This window comes from Pteropus alecto, unplaced genomic scaffold (genome assembly GCF_000325575.1).
Source record: "Pteropus alecto unplaced genomic scaffold, ASM32557v1 scaffold71, whole genome shotgun sequence".
Lineage (NCBI taxonomy): Eukaryota > Metazoa > Chordata > Mammalia > Chiroptera > Pteropodidae > Pteropus > Pteropus alecto.
In genome coordinates this window covers 2,233,816-2,248,573 of record NW_006433024.1, presented here as the reverse complement: position 1 = coordinate 2,248,573, position 14,758 = coordinate 2,233,816, and the positions used below count along the sequence as shown (strand labels likewise).

The window sequence follows — 14,758 nt, the reverse complement described above, 5'->3', positions numbered from 1 at the left end:
TACAACAGGGGAAGGGAGATGAGTTAGACGGCTTTTACATTAATCTAGATTACAGATGAGGATGGCATGTGCAAGGGTGGTAGTGGTGGAAGCCATATGAAGTGTGGATTCTAGGTATATTTTGAAGGCAAAGCAAAGACTTGGACGTGTGTTACAAAACAAAGAAGTCAAGGATGACTTTAATATCTCGATACAGAAACTGCGAAAGGACAGATTTTGCCCTCAACTGGAATACAGATGACCATGGAGGAACAATTTGAGAGGAAGATGATCAGTATCCCAGATTATTGGAGACCCTCAATTTTCTATTATTTTAAATTGATATATTTGTGATCTATAGATATGTGTATATGTGTGTCACAGGCAGAGAGAAAATTACAAACAAAAGCTCAGAAATTTGGAAAAATAAGGTACATTTCTATGATCAGAAGTAGTTTAGAATGGGCTGGAATTTCAGATGCATGTGAAGGAGAAGTAGGAGATAACGCTGCAAAGATAGACAGAGACCAATCACAGAGGTCTTTACATATCACGCCATGAGATTTGGACTTTACCTTGCAAGCACCAAAGAGGTACTGAAAGATTTTCTTAGTAAAATATTCTTTAATAGAATAATCTTCCAGAATTTCCTCTCACGGACTCAATCTACTAAGCTAAAATTGCTGCCACCCACAGATAACTTTGAGAGCTCTTTAAACTGGGGAATGCTTTAAAACCACATTAGCCCACCAAGCCAGAAACTGTTTATCTTATCAACCACTACCAATATGAATGAAAAGATCCTGATGTTTGATTCATCATATTTTGGACCCAAGTGAACATTTTCAGGCAACTGCCTTTTCTAATCAGTGAATCCTATTAGGGGAGAATGACGCGAATCGCCAGAGTTATACTCCTTCTCCTTCAGTCTATGGGCTTCAATTAGCCTTTTTCCACATGATTTGCAGTGCAGTACATGTTCTTGGATACAAAGAATTCTTGGATACTAGTTACTAGGGAAAGTTTGTAATTTCTAGGCCCCAGTTAGTCATATTTTCACAGAAATCTGGATTTCCTTTCTGTTTAGCCATCGTGCTTCAAGTGACAGTGGTGTCTGTATTCCCCAGGGCATAAAATTAAAAATGACTGTATGAACCAAACTCCTGACTTTCACAGTTCAATGGTATGAGCTTGCCTAGTGGGGAGCAAGAACTGCTTGCCATTTAAATAGTCAGGAATTATTTTATGCATTGCTAACTAGACGAGGTAATCCCTCATAGCTCTCATTTATTTGATGGGGAACACCAATTTACTAAAAAAGGTTAGTTCCCTTCACTTTGCCTTCTGGAAAGTCATGCTGACAAAATTACTGGAAATACACAAAATTTCTATACTATTCTTATTGATGGCATTCTTATTAATGGTATTACTTTCCTCCATTCTCAATATGATATACTTTCACTTAGATGTCTTTTAAATAAGATTTGAATTGGAGTTATTAAAACTAGTGAACTACAAAACGAAAAGACTGGACCATGTGAATTTTAAGGTCCTTGCCTATACTCATTCATTTATCAAACATTTATTGAACTCAAATGTAATAGGATATTAAAACTGGATTTTTCCCATCAGAGTTTCGGTAGATGACAACATGTTAAAAACTCCCACATTCCACAGCTGGGTGCTAGACTACCTTTACAACACTTTCAAACATCAGTTGTGCTTACTTTACGTTAACCACCTGCTAGCTCTGTAAACAAGGGCCTAGAAATTCAGCAAAGGATGTTTGATGAGGTCAAAAATGAGAACTTTATTAGAGAAAGCTCTTTGGCATGCTGCCAGATCCCTGTTACCTTTTACGGGGAAAGAAAGGGAAGAACTTCCTCTGTAAATTCATCTGAAAATAACAGACTTCAGACACACGTAGAAATGTCCCCTGGATGACGAGGGACATAGCAACTGGTATTTGACTTATGCCTTAGAAGTCCAAAGGTCAATGCCTAGGTCTGGGGCTCCTTTACTCACATAACAGAGGAGAAAAATAAAACGCATTAAGAGAGGGCTGTACTTAGAGTGATTGAGTGAGAAAGTATCTGTTTATAGGGATTCTTCAAAAGAGAGAGTCAGGGAGGTACCCTAATCATATGGAAATCTTGCAGGGCATAGGAGCTATGAAAGAGAAATGGACCTTCACAAGCTCAGAGCTACAGAAGGATGAAAGGATAAAAAGGAAATTAATTTGGAAGGTCCTAGTGATCGAAAACCCTCACCAAAGCACGTCATAAAGGAAGAATCAGCAACTACACATCTCCATCCAGAAGGTTTCAATGCTAGACGACCACCGTACCAGTTACATGATTCCTTTTTTTCTTCCCATAAAATTCTCTCACCCTGGGTAAGATTCATGACACCTGTGAATTTTAAAATATGAAACTGAAAAGGAATAAGGAAAACTGTCCACATCTTCTGCTCAGATGTAGAATTCTCAGATTGTGGCAAGGCTGATGAGTGGAAAGGTAAAAAGGCTTTGTTTAGCTTTAATACAATATTGAATTAATTACATAAATGTAACTTTTTTGGGGATCCTAAAAAGTCCTCATTTGCACAAAGACCTGATAGGTCATAGTGAGATCAACATCCTTCCCATGCTCTTTTCTGTACACGCAGTGTAGGTGTGTTTGTACATAAAAACTGGAATAATGAGCATGTCATTTTTACTTTATCGGGGCCGGTGCTTATAGAGTGCTCACCAGATACCAGGACATTTTTTTAAAATTCTCTAATGGAAAGTACTGTTTTTGTTCTCAATTTTTAACTCAAGAAACTGAGGCACAAAAATTTTAAGTAACTTCCCAAGATCTTAAAGCTGGTCCTCAAAATTGGAAGTCTGCTTCCAGAATTCACGTTCCTTACCAAACACTGTATCTCCCGCTTCACTAAGTAGTCTTCTTGCATAGGTTTTAAAGGTTCCATAGAATGGTTACACATAATTCATTTCATTAATTCTCTATTGTTCTAAATAGAGGTTGCTTCTGATGTATTATTATTTAAAATGCCATCTTTTAAAGAGTCTAAGTGTATCATCAAACCTCATTTACGTGCCCATCTCTGATTACTCTTTCAGGGTAAAGTCCTAGGAATGCTTGGGTGTGTATAGACAACTTTTAGGTTTTTCTTGGATGATTAATCCCATTTTACATAGAAAACCTGATTCTGCCCCATGTCATATAGCTCGTAAATAGTAGAATCCAGGAATATATGCCAGGTTCCCTGACGCTAAATTAAGAATAGAATGTTTGTGTTTCTTAAATGAATTTGAGGAATTAATGAAGGGCTAAGGAAATATTTGCAGAAGGACAAGTGTGGTAGCCTTTTCAATGAGGCCTCAGATAAGCCTATGTACTAAGCTGCCTATGCTATCGGTAATACAGTGAGAACTTGGGGTTAAATCTTTAATTTCAACTCCAAGAATTGGGAAATAAAGAATAGCAAAAAAAAAAAAAAAAAAAAAAATCCTTCCCAAGAACCACACCTAAGTTATTAATGTCAGTATTTTAGGTTCTGAATTAACTCTTTTCCCTGAGCAAACTGAGCAAAAACACTGCTGCATAAATTAATATGTATTAGCTTGATACGAAATTATATAACATGTTTATGGGAACAGAGAGAATATGAATTAGCAAAGATGACGCAAATATAAACAGTTTACATCTGAATGGTATTGTGAGAGGCTGTGAGGGCTGGTAGTAAAAATACAGAGATTTTGGTAGTGAAAGATGGATATACTGCATGGCTCCACCATTTACCTACTGACTGTCCACAGAAAAGTAGAATATTATTTCTGAGTCTCAATTTTATTACCCAGTAAACTGAGGATAGAATTGACAATATATGATTTCTAGAAACCTACTGCGTGCCAGGCACTCTACCAAGTGATTTAAATAGACTATTTCATTTAATCTCACTGAGATAGGTAATGTCGATATTCTAGTAGAAAATTGAAGTTAGAAACATTACATATATCTGATCCAAAATCACAGATTCTGGCAAATAGTGAACCCCAACTTAAATTGAGCTAGTATAGCTTCAGAGACTATGTTCTTAATCCCTACTTTTTTATCCCTTCCTGCCTTAGGCACATAAAAGACGTAGAAAGGAAGATATAAAACAATGTACATAATCAAGTAGGAAATTATGGCTCATGACTCACAGAACATAATTTATTTGACCTCCCATATAATCTGTTAAGTTTAAGTTGCCCTGTACACAGGTGATGTGATCAAGAGGCAAGAGATATTGGAAGGTATATGAAATTTATACGTGGGTTAGAACCCCAGTCATACATGGGTTAGAACCCCAACTTCACTATTGTTTGGCTGGGTAACAATTATACACATCCTTATATGTACTCAACAGGGTGAAACTAGCTGCCTCATGAGAAATAACAAACGCAAAAGTTTAGAACTCATAATAGCTAGATACTAAGATAATACAGGTTTCAGTGCAGAGAGGCTAATTAATTCACGGTGGCACATCTAATATCAGATCAGACTAGTACTCTTTTCACTCTTCCAGGCTGCATCTTTAATTTATCCAAAATCCTTGTTTCTGAACAAAGGAATCATTCCCTACAGTTATACTGAAATGACTTGAAAACTTGCTCTGTATCAAGATGAGAATAAAAAATGGCTTGAGATAGTTTTCCATAGGTCTGATACCTGGCAAAATGGTGATCCTGGCAGTGTCAAGTTTAGGGTTTTGAAATAGCTCCAAGTTGCTCTGAGAGTTAAGTGGCAACTCCACAGGGAAATGCGTTGGGTCTTTAGCACAATTTCTCCATCACAGCAGAAAGAAGAAAGTTGTGTGGGTGGAACTGAGGAGAGGAAGGGGATCCTGAACAAGGGATTCTAGGTTTGGCAACTGAACTCAAGGTTCAGCTGCTCTAAAGATGGATGCTCTTGTGTTAGTGAGTTTGGGCTCCTCTCATGCTCTACTGCAGTCTGTCTCCACTGCCATTCTCTATTTCTGCAAAGATCCAGTGCAGATAATAGCTCCTCAAATTCATACTCACCAACTTTAATAAAACATAAAGAGAGCACCTGTGTTCATTCTTTTTTGGTGGGTTCAACTGGATGGGCAATGCAGAGAAACCTCAAATCCTCTTATTTCTCTTTTTAAATGATGCCACAAAAGTACTGCTTACTCTTTTCTGGGTATCCATTAGCTGCTTAACAACAGCAGCAAGGTTAATAATAGAATCTGCCATTTATATGTGCCAGACAACCAGAGAAAGCTCATGTTGAGAAAAGTTATATAAATCTCCAAACTGCTAAGAAGTTGAAGAGGCACATTTGCAACTCATCCTCTTCCCAGATGCTTTCCCCACAGTCCTGTGATAGCTGGAGAGAAAACAAAAAATATCCTCTTCTCCATTAACAGAATGGAGCTATTATCCATGTTCTTAAAGGCTCTTAAAATTTTTCCCTGAAACAGAGACAGGCTGAGCAACTACAAATAGATGAATGCCAGCAGAGCTCTCTTGAAATTCGGGCAAGATTTAAAATTTGGAAGAATATAGACATCTTTGTTTCTGACCATCCTTTTTTACCTGGTGGATGAATAATATACTCAGGGCAAACTATTACCCTCTGTCTACATATTTGCAAGTCCCTGAGGCACAGTGAAAAGGATAGAATAAATTATCCTGCAAAAAGTCATTTCCCTTTAGGAAAGGTTAAAAGATTCCCAGTAACTTGGAAAAATGAAGTTCTTTTCATGACATTCATGTTCTCTTTAAGCTTAAAAAAATCATTTCTTATTACAAACATGACTTATATTGTAGAAAATTAGAAAATTCAGATAACCAAAACATAAAAAATAATTACTAGAAATTATATCGTGAATGGATAATGTTGTTAAACTTGTGGTTATTTATTGATTTCCTTGAATATTCTTGATCAGATACTTAACATTCTTTGGAAGGGCTGTGAGAGGTTCAATGGTTATGTGTGTCTATTGAATAATATGTAGAATAAGTGAACCCATTTCTGAAACAACTATGGAAAAAAGTCAAGGTCTATTATTTTTATAACATCAGCATGTTTTTTCTAATTATTTTACATTGGACTATGATCTAGTCTACAGCTTGACTAATCTTGTCCAACTCACTGTCTGATTCACAAGGCACTGGTTATGGTACTGATGTCTGAATAATTGCATTTATACAATTTATAATTTGTGTAATATACAAGTAGGAAAATGCAATAAAATTAGCCATCTTGTCTATATCATCACAAATAACTATCCTGACACATATTTTAAGACTTTTAAAAATGGTACTTCTAGACCTGACATTGTCGACAGGGTGATTCTGCCTCCCAGGGAATATCTGGCAATGTCAGGAGACATTTTTAATGGTCATGACTCAGGGTGGCAATGCTACTATTAGTGGGTAGAGTCCAGTGATGCTGCTAAGCATCCCACAATGTACAGGACAGCTCTCTGCAACAAAGAATTATCCATTCCTAAAAGTCAAAAGTGCTAAGGTTAAGAAACCCCCAACTGGAATAGTTTAATACATTATATTTCATCTCTATTTATTGTTGCTTGCAAATATGCTTAATGCCAAGTAGAAAACTTAGTCTTAATCACTTCTCAGAGGAGGATGTTCTGCTGCATTACGGTAGGTAAGATGTTTCTGGATTTCGTGTAGCTCTTTGGTTTTACATTCGAAAAGTCTCTAGGAGGATTTCTTGTTATTTCGTCTCGACTTGTGGTTGGCTACATTACGTCAGTGTGGCACGATATGCTTCTAATTCTACTAGGTTAAGAAGAGAGCTTTCACCAGTAGCCCTCTTCTATCCTAAGTAGCAAAAACTATACTTCATATTGATTCCTTACTTATCTTTCTCTTTATACATCTCGATGTTAAATGTGAAACCAAATCAAAACCAAGGGCACAGAGAAAGGATAAAGGGTAAGAGGAGAACCAACATAATATGTCCAGAAACCAAAAGAAGTAAAATGTTTGCTTATCTTGAGTGGGGTTGTGAAAAGTTTAACTTTACTAAAATCTCATCAATGTAAAACAAATGCATAGCTGTTCATCTTTATTTTACACATACCAAAAACACGAGGGATTTTTAACTCCATTAAATTCTAGATAGCCATTTTCTTTAACAGATTATTTTAATAATTTAACTAAGTGTACTTGAATTCTCAAAGGCTGAATACCACGAGCAATGAATAAAACCAGTAACTCAGGGGGCCAAGGGCAATATTTTTCAGACTAAATATAAGTGGAGTCTACATAGCTCAAAGGGGACCATTTAGTTAGTCCTGAAATTAAAACAAACCAAATAGAAGATTTAATGTAATCATATCATAGACATTCATGATGCATTTGCATATTTTCTTTTACCCTAAATCTCAAGGCATGCAGCTTCACTATTCAGTGACAAATAGAATTACTTAATGCTTATAGCTCATGATCGACATGACAAAATAATTCAGATAAGACATGACATAGGTTTTTAGTATTTGTTCCATAACTCATCTAGAGTCCTTGCACACAATGAATTGGAAAAGATGTACTTTAATCTATTCACACACAAAAAATTTTATAGAATTAGAATATTGGCCTATATTAAATGAAATGGCTTTGTTAACAATAGAAGATAGCATCATATGCAAAGAAAACCTGTTTTATTTTACTGTTTTTGTACCTTGTAATAACTGCAAGAATTCAAGAATATGTAATAATAAATCTCAGCTTTAACAGTTATATAGGAAACTACGGCCTGCCTATCCCTATCTCTATTTCACTTTTGCCTCTGGTCTTGATTTTCTCCTTTATTTCTGCTTTATTTGTTCCACATTACAGACTAGAATGTAAGCACAAATTCAACCAACCACTTACTGAGCAGAGAAGAGGATAGAAGTCACATCTTGAAGCCATCAGACATCATAACTAATTTTTCCTAGGCTGCCACTGACTTAGACCCAGGTCTAAAATCATTGCTCTTCCCTAATTCTTTATAATATAAAATATAATATAAAAAGGATAAGAATTTTAGAGTATAATATAATAATTTATAATATATAATATAATATAAAATATAACATAAAAAGGATAAGAATTTTAGAGTAGATGTTCTGGTTAAATATCACAATAATAATATAATACTGATTTATAACAAGCAACCTGTGGTGCTTGGTGAAAGTGAAGGTTTATGAACTCTCCCACAGGTAAGAGGTGGTGTCCCAGGAATCTGGATTTTAACAGGAAGTCTATGTATTATCCTTGAGAAATACATCCAATGGTTTATAATGCAGGCTTTGTGGAATTCAGCGTGAATTTATTCTCAGTTCTAATACTGACTCTGTAGCATTGCAAAAGTTACTTAACCTAGCTAACCTTTATTTTGCCATCTATAAAACAGGAGTGATATTATCTATTTATTTTCTTTATTCTTAATATTAAAATACTCATTTTAAAGATCTGATACATAATTAGTACATAATAAATGGCATATCATTACCAGTAGTATCCATCATCATCAACATTATCATCGTTACCATTCTATCCCCATTAATTTCTGTGTACATATTTTAGGGAAACATGGCAATTCTATAGAAAATAATGAGAAATTTTATAGCTTTTTTCTTTTTAGAAAACCTAATTAAAATCAAATGCACTGCAATAAGGGCATGTGTGCTAAGTTACCATTAAGATTCTTTACTTTCGGCAAAAATTCTCAAGCTCCATGTGGTAATTCTCTCATTCTGCTCACAGGCAGTTCTTGGCTCTTTTACATGTCTTTTTTTAAGAACAAACCAATTAATTATTATTTAATAAATGTAATTTGATTCATTGACAATGTCTTAAAATATGGAAAATAATGGTGCACATATTACTTGATTTCCTTGTTGAATAATTTATATAGTTAAATTCTGATATTTTTGAAAGGATCAGGACACCTTATAAGCATACAGCAGTACAATGTAATATGTTAGACAAGTAGGGGTATAATAGACTTATTTAAAAAGTTATTATTTAAATTTTTAAATCATTTCTTCAATTAAAAAATAAATTAATTTAAAATTTTTTAAAATTATTATCTAAATTCAGAAACCTTTAAACATAAAGGAAAGGAAATGAGAGCTTTGCTCAGATCTCTGGCATTGGATAAAAAATTTCTCTCTTTCATAGATAATAAGGATAATGATTACAGCATCATATTTCCATATTTTTATGCTGTACTATGAGGTGTCAAGTGTGATATTCCAGACTCGGAAAAACACAGTAAAGTGATTTTAGCCCAATAAAACTCATGAGCAAATATACAGAAATATTCAATTTTATGTGGTTTAGACCTTTTGCTATCATTGATATCACTGGCATATAGACATTGAATGTAATTTTTAGTTACATACCCATAGGACTTCTTCAATTAATAATAGAGCTGATTTCACCAAATAATGCCAATGGTAAATACTACATTTACTGCAAATAGAAAGGTGCACCTAATGGAATCTTACAAATATTAATTGGCTTATATCAGGTCTATGAATGCTAATGTTCCTAATAAACCAATATTAGAATAGAATCCCAAGTACACCAATAAACCCGCTGCTGAAGTTAATGTGCTTTTATACAAGGAACCCGTGGTTCTAATTTAGATTCTGTTGACACAGCAGATTATTATAACTCTAACAGTCATGTGTGATGCTACCCCCAATAGATAATAATTGAGGCAGGTCAGTTTGTCAGGCTTTATCTCTAATTAACACTCAAAATGCGCACTTCAAACTATAGCAGAGAAAGATTCAACCTTGCTAATTTGGAGATGTTGAAGGGAGCAAATGAAGCTCTATTTTCAGAGGGAGGACACCTATTAGGCAGCAATCAAAAGGTGACAATTTGGGGAGTCTCATCCAACACTGAAACATAATGTCTCAAAGCAACCCAAAGTACTATTCTCCTACAGAAAGAGTCTCCATTCTCTTTGAAATTCTCTCTTTCTCTCCCTCCACCAAAAAGGGGTAGGTTACCTTTCTCGCAGTGGCTTCCTGTGAATCCAGAAGGGCAGACGCATTTGTTAGGTGCCACACATGTTCCACCATATCTGCAGCCCTCTTCGCAGAATGCTGTTGCAAAAGAATGAGGGATTTCTCTTAGATAAAACTGCAATAAGAAAACTCATGGCAAAAAGCATGAGCGTGAAAATGATTCTTCGTTGCATAAAGAATACATATCTGTTTTGACATATTTAAAAATTTTGGTATGAAAATAAATGGAATAACACCTGCTTTACCAGTTTATATGAAACCAATTGAAATAATTTAAAATATTTAGCACATGGCTGGCATGTACTAAAAGGTAACTAGTATGAATAGCTATTACTGTTGCTATTATTGTTGTTGATATATTTGAAATAAAACAGGATACATTGAATAACTAGAAAGGCTAGGATTGGGATAAAGTAAAACTATTTTAAATACTATTTTGTAACTATTTTTCTCTAAATATCTTTTGTTACAATAAAGACTTTTTAACATTATAAAGACTTGGGTATATATAATTTTGGATAACATAATAAATGTAAATAACCACTTATTTTTGAATACTTAAGATGTTTCCAATATTTCTGTAATAAAAACAATGCCTTGTCCACATAGCTAGAATTTTAGCATGCCCTAAATTATTCCTTGGAGAAAAATGCCTCAATGTTTCAGGGATCCTGGGGTTTAAGTCTTTTCATAAGCATTGCAAACTTATCACTCCATCTCAGTGCTACCCTGCTAGGCTTCCCGTAACGGATTAGCTTCCCTCATTACAAACTCAAATAGCATAACACTGCTTCATGCACCTTTCCTTTGCAGTATTAAATATAATTGTTTAATTATCTTTTCTTGTTCCATCTATTGGACTGTAAGGCTCATAAGGACAGGTACCATGCTTCTTTTTGTCCTCCATTGTACCACAGCCTTAGTATCTGAGTGCATAGTAGATGCTTAAAATATATTTTCTGATATATCAACTTATATTCTTCAGGTCCTTCTGTTAGAAAAACTCTTCCTCTAACAATTCGGCAACACTTTCATCCAGAATAATTTATTATCAAACCTTGGGAATAACCAATAATTTGGTGTACTAACACTGTGAAATTTCTCATTAATGAAGAAGATTGTAACTTGTTAACCCGGAGTTTCTTTTATTCACATGAGAACTAAGTGAGAATTTTTTTCTTATTTATAGTTAGAAAATGTCACCCTGGAAAAATGTCATGGTTCTATTTTGCCATCATTACATAAATAATATGGGTCGAACTTTAAAAGGCCACATAACATCTTTAGATAGTTAAATGCTAGTTCAAGTACATAGAAATTCTCACAATATTGTCATTTTCCACATCATTTAATATCCATTGTATGATTTAACATTTTGTAGCTTAGCAATTAATTGTGAATTCCTCTGCTCTTGCTAGAGGACAGACAGTGTGTACCTTGGTATTCGAATGCCATTTTCTCTTTCTAGCATTGTAGTACCATAAGCCTATGCAAAAACAAAAATATTTAGACAATATCTGCCTTTGTACATTCATCACGAAAACCAAAATATAAATAAATATGCGTATACAAAATTTCTTGTCTCAAAAATCACACCTTGTGGGCTCTGGTGACTGATATTTCAAGTAAGATATTTAAGGTGTAGCTCCATATCAAAGCTAATAAAAGAACGGTTAAAGTGTTTTTGCAAACTAAAAATAACAGTTGGAAAGCTGATAAGGAAAGTTTCGAGTGGCACCGAAGGATGGCAGGGGATGGAAGCACCTAGATTTGGTGACCTTAGTAGTCAAAAACTTGAAATCACAGTTCCTTTGCAAACTCAGGAAAATTCAGGCATCATGAGTATGTTGCTTCTTTGTCAACCACTTTCCAGATTCCGAAGTATGGCTTAAACAGATTGTAGATACACTATGAGATCACAAACCTGCATCTGTCCTTATAGTGCCATTTGTTACTAACTTATTACCCAGGGGGAGATGTTAGATTAGGTCAACTCTAAAATGGTATGATTCCTATTTTTGAAAGGACTCTTTCCACTGTGCCAGAAAATAAAATCATAAAACTCAAAATTGAGGGGCAGTTAATCCATAGAAAAACTAATTTTTTAATTCGAAACTTCTTAGCATATAAAATGAAACCTGAATGGTAAGGGAAACAAAATAAGAAGGTAGATTTGTACACGCCAGGTTTATGGATGTCCAATATCATCAACATGTGCTCGACTTGACAAAAATAATTGTGCACTAATAAAAAGTAATAGCCCTTCAATTTCTATATACTTTGTATGATCCTCTCAGAGTTTTTACTGGCATATATTTAGTTCCAAGGGACACCTTGTATCCTGCAAAAATAAAGAAACACAGAAGTTTCAGCACCATCTGTTAGAAGAAAGTCCTTTTCTTCCCTCCTAGTTTCCCTGAGGAAGCATTTTGCTTAAGGTCATTCCTGACTTCTCTTTGCCAGCTTTGTTCATTCTGGCTCTGGGAAGGTAGAGGAATTTATTCCATTCTCAAATTTGGGAAAATGTATATATACCAGGATGATGCTTCTTAGATGAAAGAAGCAGGAAGATGGACTTGGAAGGACCTTCCTTCTAGGAAGGACCAATTACCTAGAAATAAGTAATTGTTACATTTCTAGTTATTTGGGATAGTGAGTTACTAGGTGTGAATTAAGTTGTAAAATAACTATCAATATATCTAAATAAATAAAAGCTGGTCACCACGGACCAACAGTTACAAAGTGTCATGAAACAAAGATTATAACTAATATGATTATCTGCACCTAAAATCCAAACGGGGGGAGAATATTTAAACTGTGGTCACACTCAGCAACACTCCATGCCTACCCCACTTCTTTCTTGGGAACGAGCCACCTTCAGACGGCATCAATATTCCTACCTTCCTGATGACACCTTCCCTCCTGGGACTCGGTGGAAAGTCAGCCTTATTCTGTGTTCACTATTAGCAAACTAGCTTGACTTACAGACTTAAAGTCCTGTTTTCCAATCCAGTTCTGTCGATAATAAAGGTGATATCATCGCCTCCATGTTAGTATTGTGGTTTATTCCACGCCTTGTTTACAACATGATATTTACCAAAGGCCCCCTCAAACATTTTAGTTGTTACAAGATGCAATGTGGGGTCAGTGTGTTACTGGCATTTGGTGGGCAGAGGACAGGGATGCATAAGGTAGTCCTGCATAACAAAGAAATATCTGACCCAAAATGTCAACAGCACTGAGGTTGAGAAACTCTGCCCCAACTTTACACAATTGAGTCTACTAGGTATCTCCAGGGGCAAAATCATTTTATTTTAATCCCCCTTTCCATATCCCCCAACCTATCCCCCCACAGAAAAACAGTTTTAAATATAGAAAAAAGTAAGAGTAAAAATCATCCAGATGGTTAGTTTGATATATAAAACCAAATATCTAAAAGTCTACAATTATCACTCTTCATATCATCATTCTGGTCTCAAGCACACAGTATGCTGTATAATTTAATTATTGGCTCCCAAATCAGCTTTAACCCTGTCACTTATCACTTACTATATGTGTGTTCATGTACAGTTCTAATAGCCTTTTCCAATCTCCTTTTCAACAGTAATAATAGCAACAATAGTAACGGTAGTTTCCATTTATTGAAGACCTGTTTATTGAAGTGTTGTATAAACAGAATATTCCATTTCATCCTTACAATAACTCTGTGCTTTGGTCATATTGTGCTCATTGTTGGAAGAGAAAGCTAGCTTGGAGAAGTTAAGTTATGTAAGGTTACTCCACTACTAAGTGATATCCTGGGTTTCAAACTCAGAGTCTTAATCACATCACTAAACCATCTCCATCTAGGGCTTAGTCACCTACCATGTGCGGGCAATGTGCTGGGTGCTGAGAAGTCTACAACGAGACATGAAATTGTCCTTATCCTCAAGAAGCTCACAATTGAGTAGCAGAGAGTGGCGTGTATAAAACCAAGCATAATAAAATGTGATGAATGCTATTGTGGCATTATGAGTAAAGTGCTGAGAGAATATGGAGGAGAACATGATTAATTGTGCCTGGTGAACTGAGGCAAAGCTTTGCAACAATGCAGGCATTTGAGTTAGGCCTGGAGGAATGAATAGGATTTTTGCCAGGTACAAAAAAAGAGACAGTTCAGGTCAAGGTTTTGTCTTGCAGAAAAGTACTGACTAGAACAGGAAAATGAACAGGTGTTTATAACACACATCAAGGTTAGAGAGTGAACATTAGGATAGCATGCAGCAAGCCATGCAGGGAAGCACGAGTATTTTAGAATCTGTGAACAATCCTCTCCATTTTCCCGTCTCTCATCCACTTCCCAGATTTGTTAATTATCTTAAGGCACAATAGTGTATGGTCTCGATATCTGCATATAGACTTTTCTTTTGTTCTGTCCATTATTCTAGTTGAAGACATGCTTTGCTAATCTTTTTTACTGCAGTAAATAGTAAGAAAAAAGTTTTAAATCAGAAGCCCTCACATACACACAGACAACCAGAAATATAAAATTTACCTAGGATTGTGTAATGCATTCCGATATTTTCCATTGTGTTGCCTTTCATTGTACTATCTTCCATTGTATTGCATTGCATTATATTGTATTGTAATGTATTGTATCATATTGCATTCCATACCATTTATAGAATGCGACTATGATCCAATTACTTGCTTTCACAACCCACTAAAC

The 14,758-nt window shown here is 35.2% G+C and overlaps 1 protein-coding gene across 1 annotated transcript in view; it reads right to left on the bottom strand.

Annotated features, from left to right (window-relative positions):
- The window catches only part of NELL1 (neural EGFL like 1), a 709,438-nt gene that overhangs the window by 152,552 nt on the left and 542,128 nt on the right, over window positions 1-14,758 (bottom strand). The window contains exon 18 of the mRNA XM_015586345.2: window positions 10,033-10,128. Within this exon, the coding sequence (XP_015441831.1) occupies window positions 10,033-10,128 (96 nt within the window). The remainder of the gene's footprint in view (window positions 1-10,032; window positions 10,129-14,758) is intronic.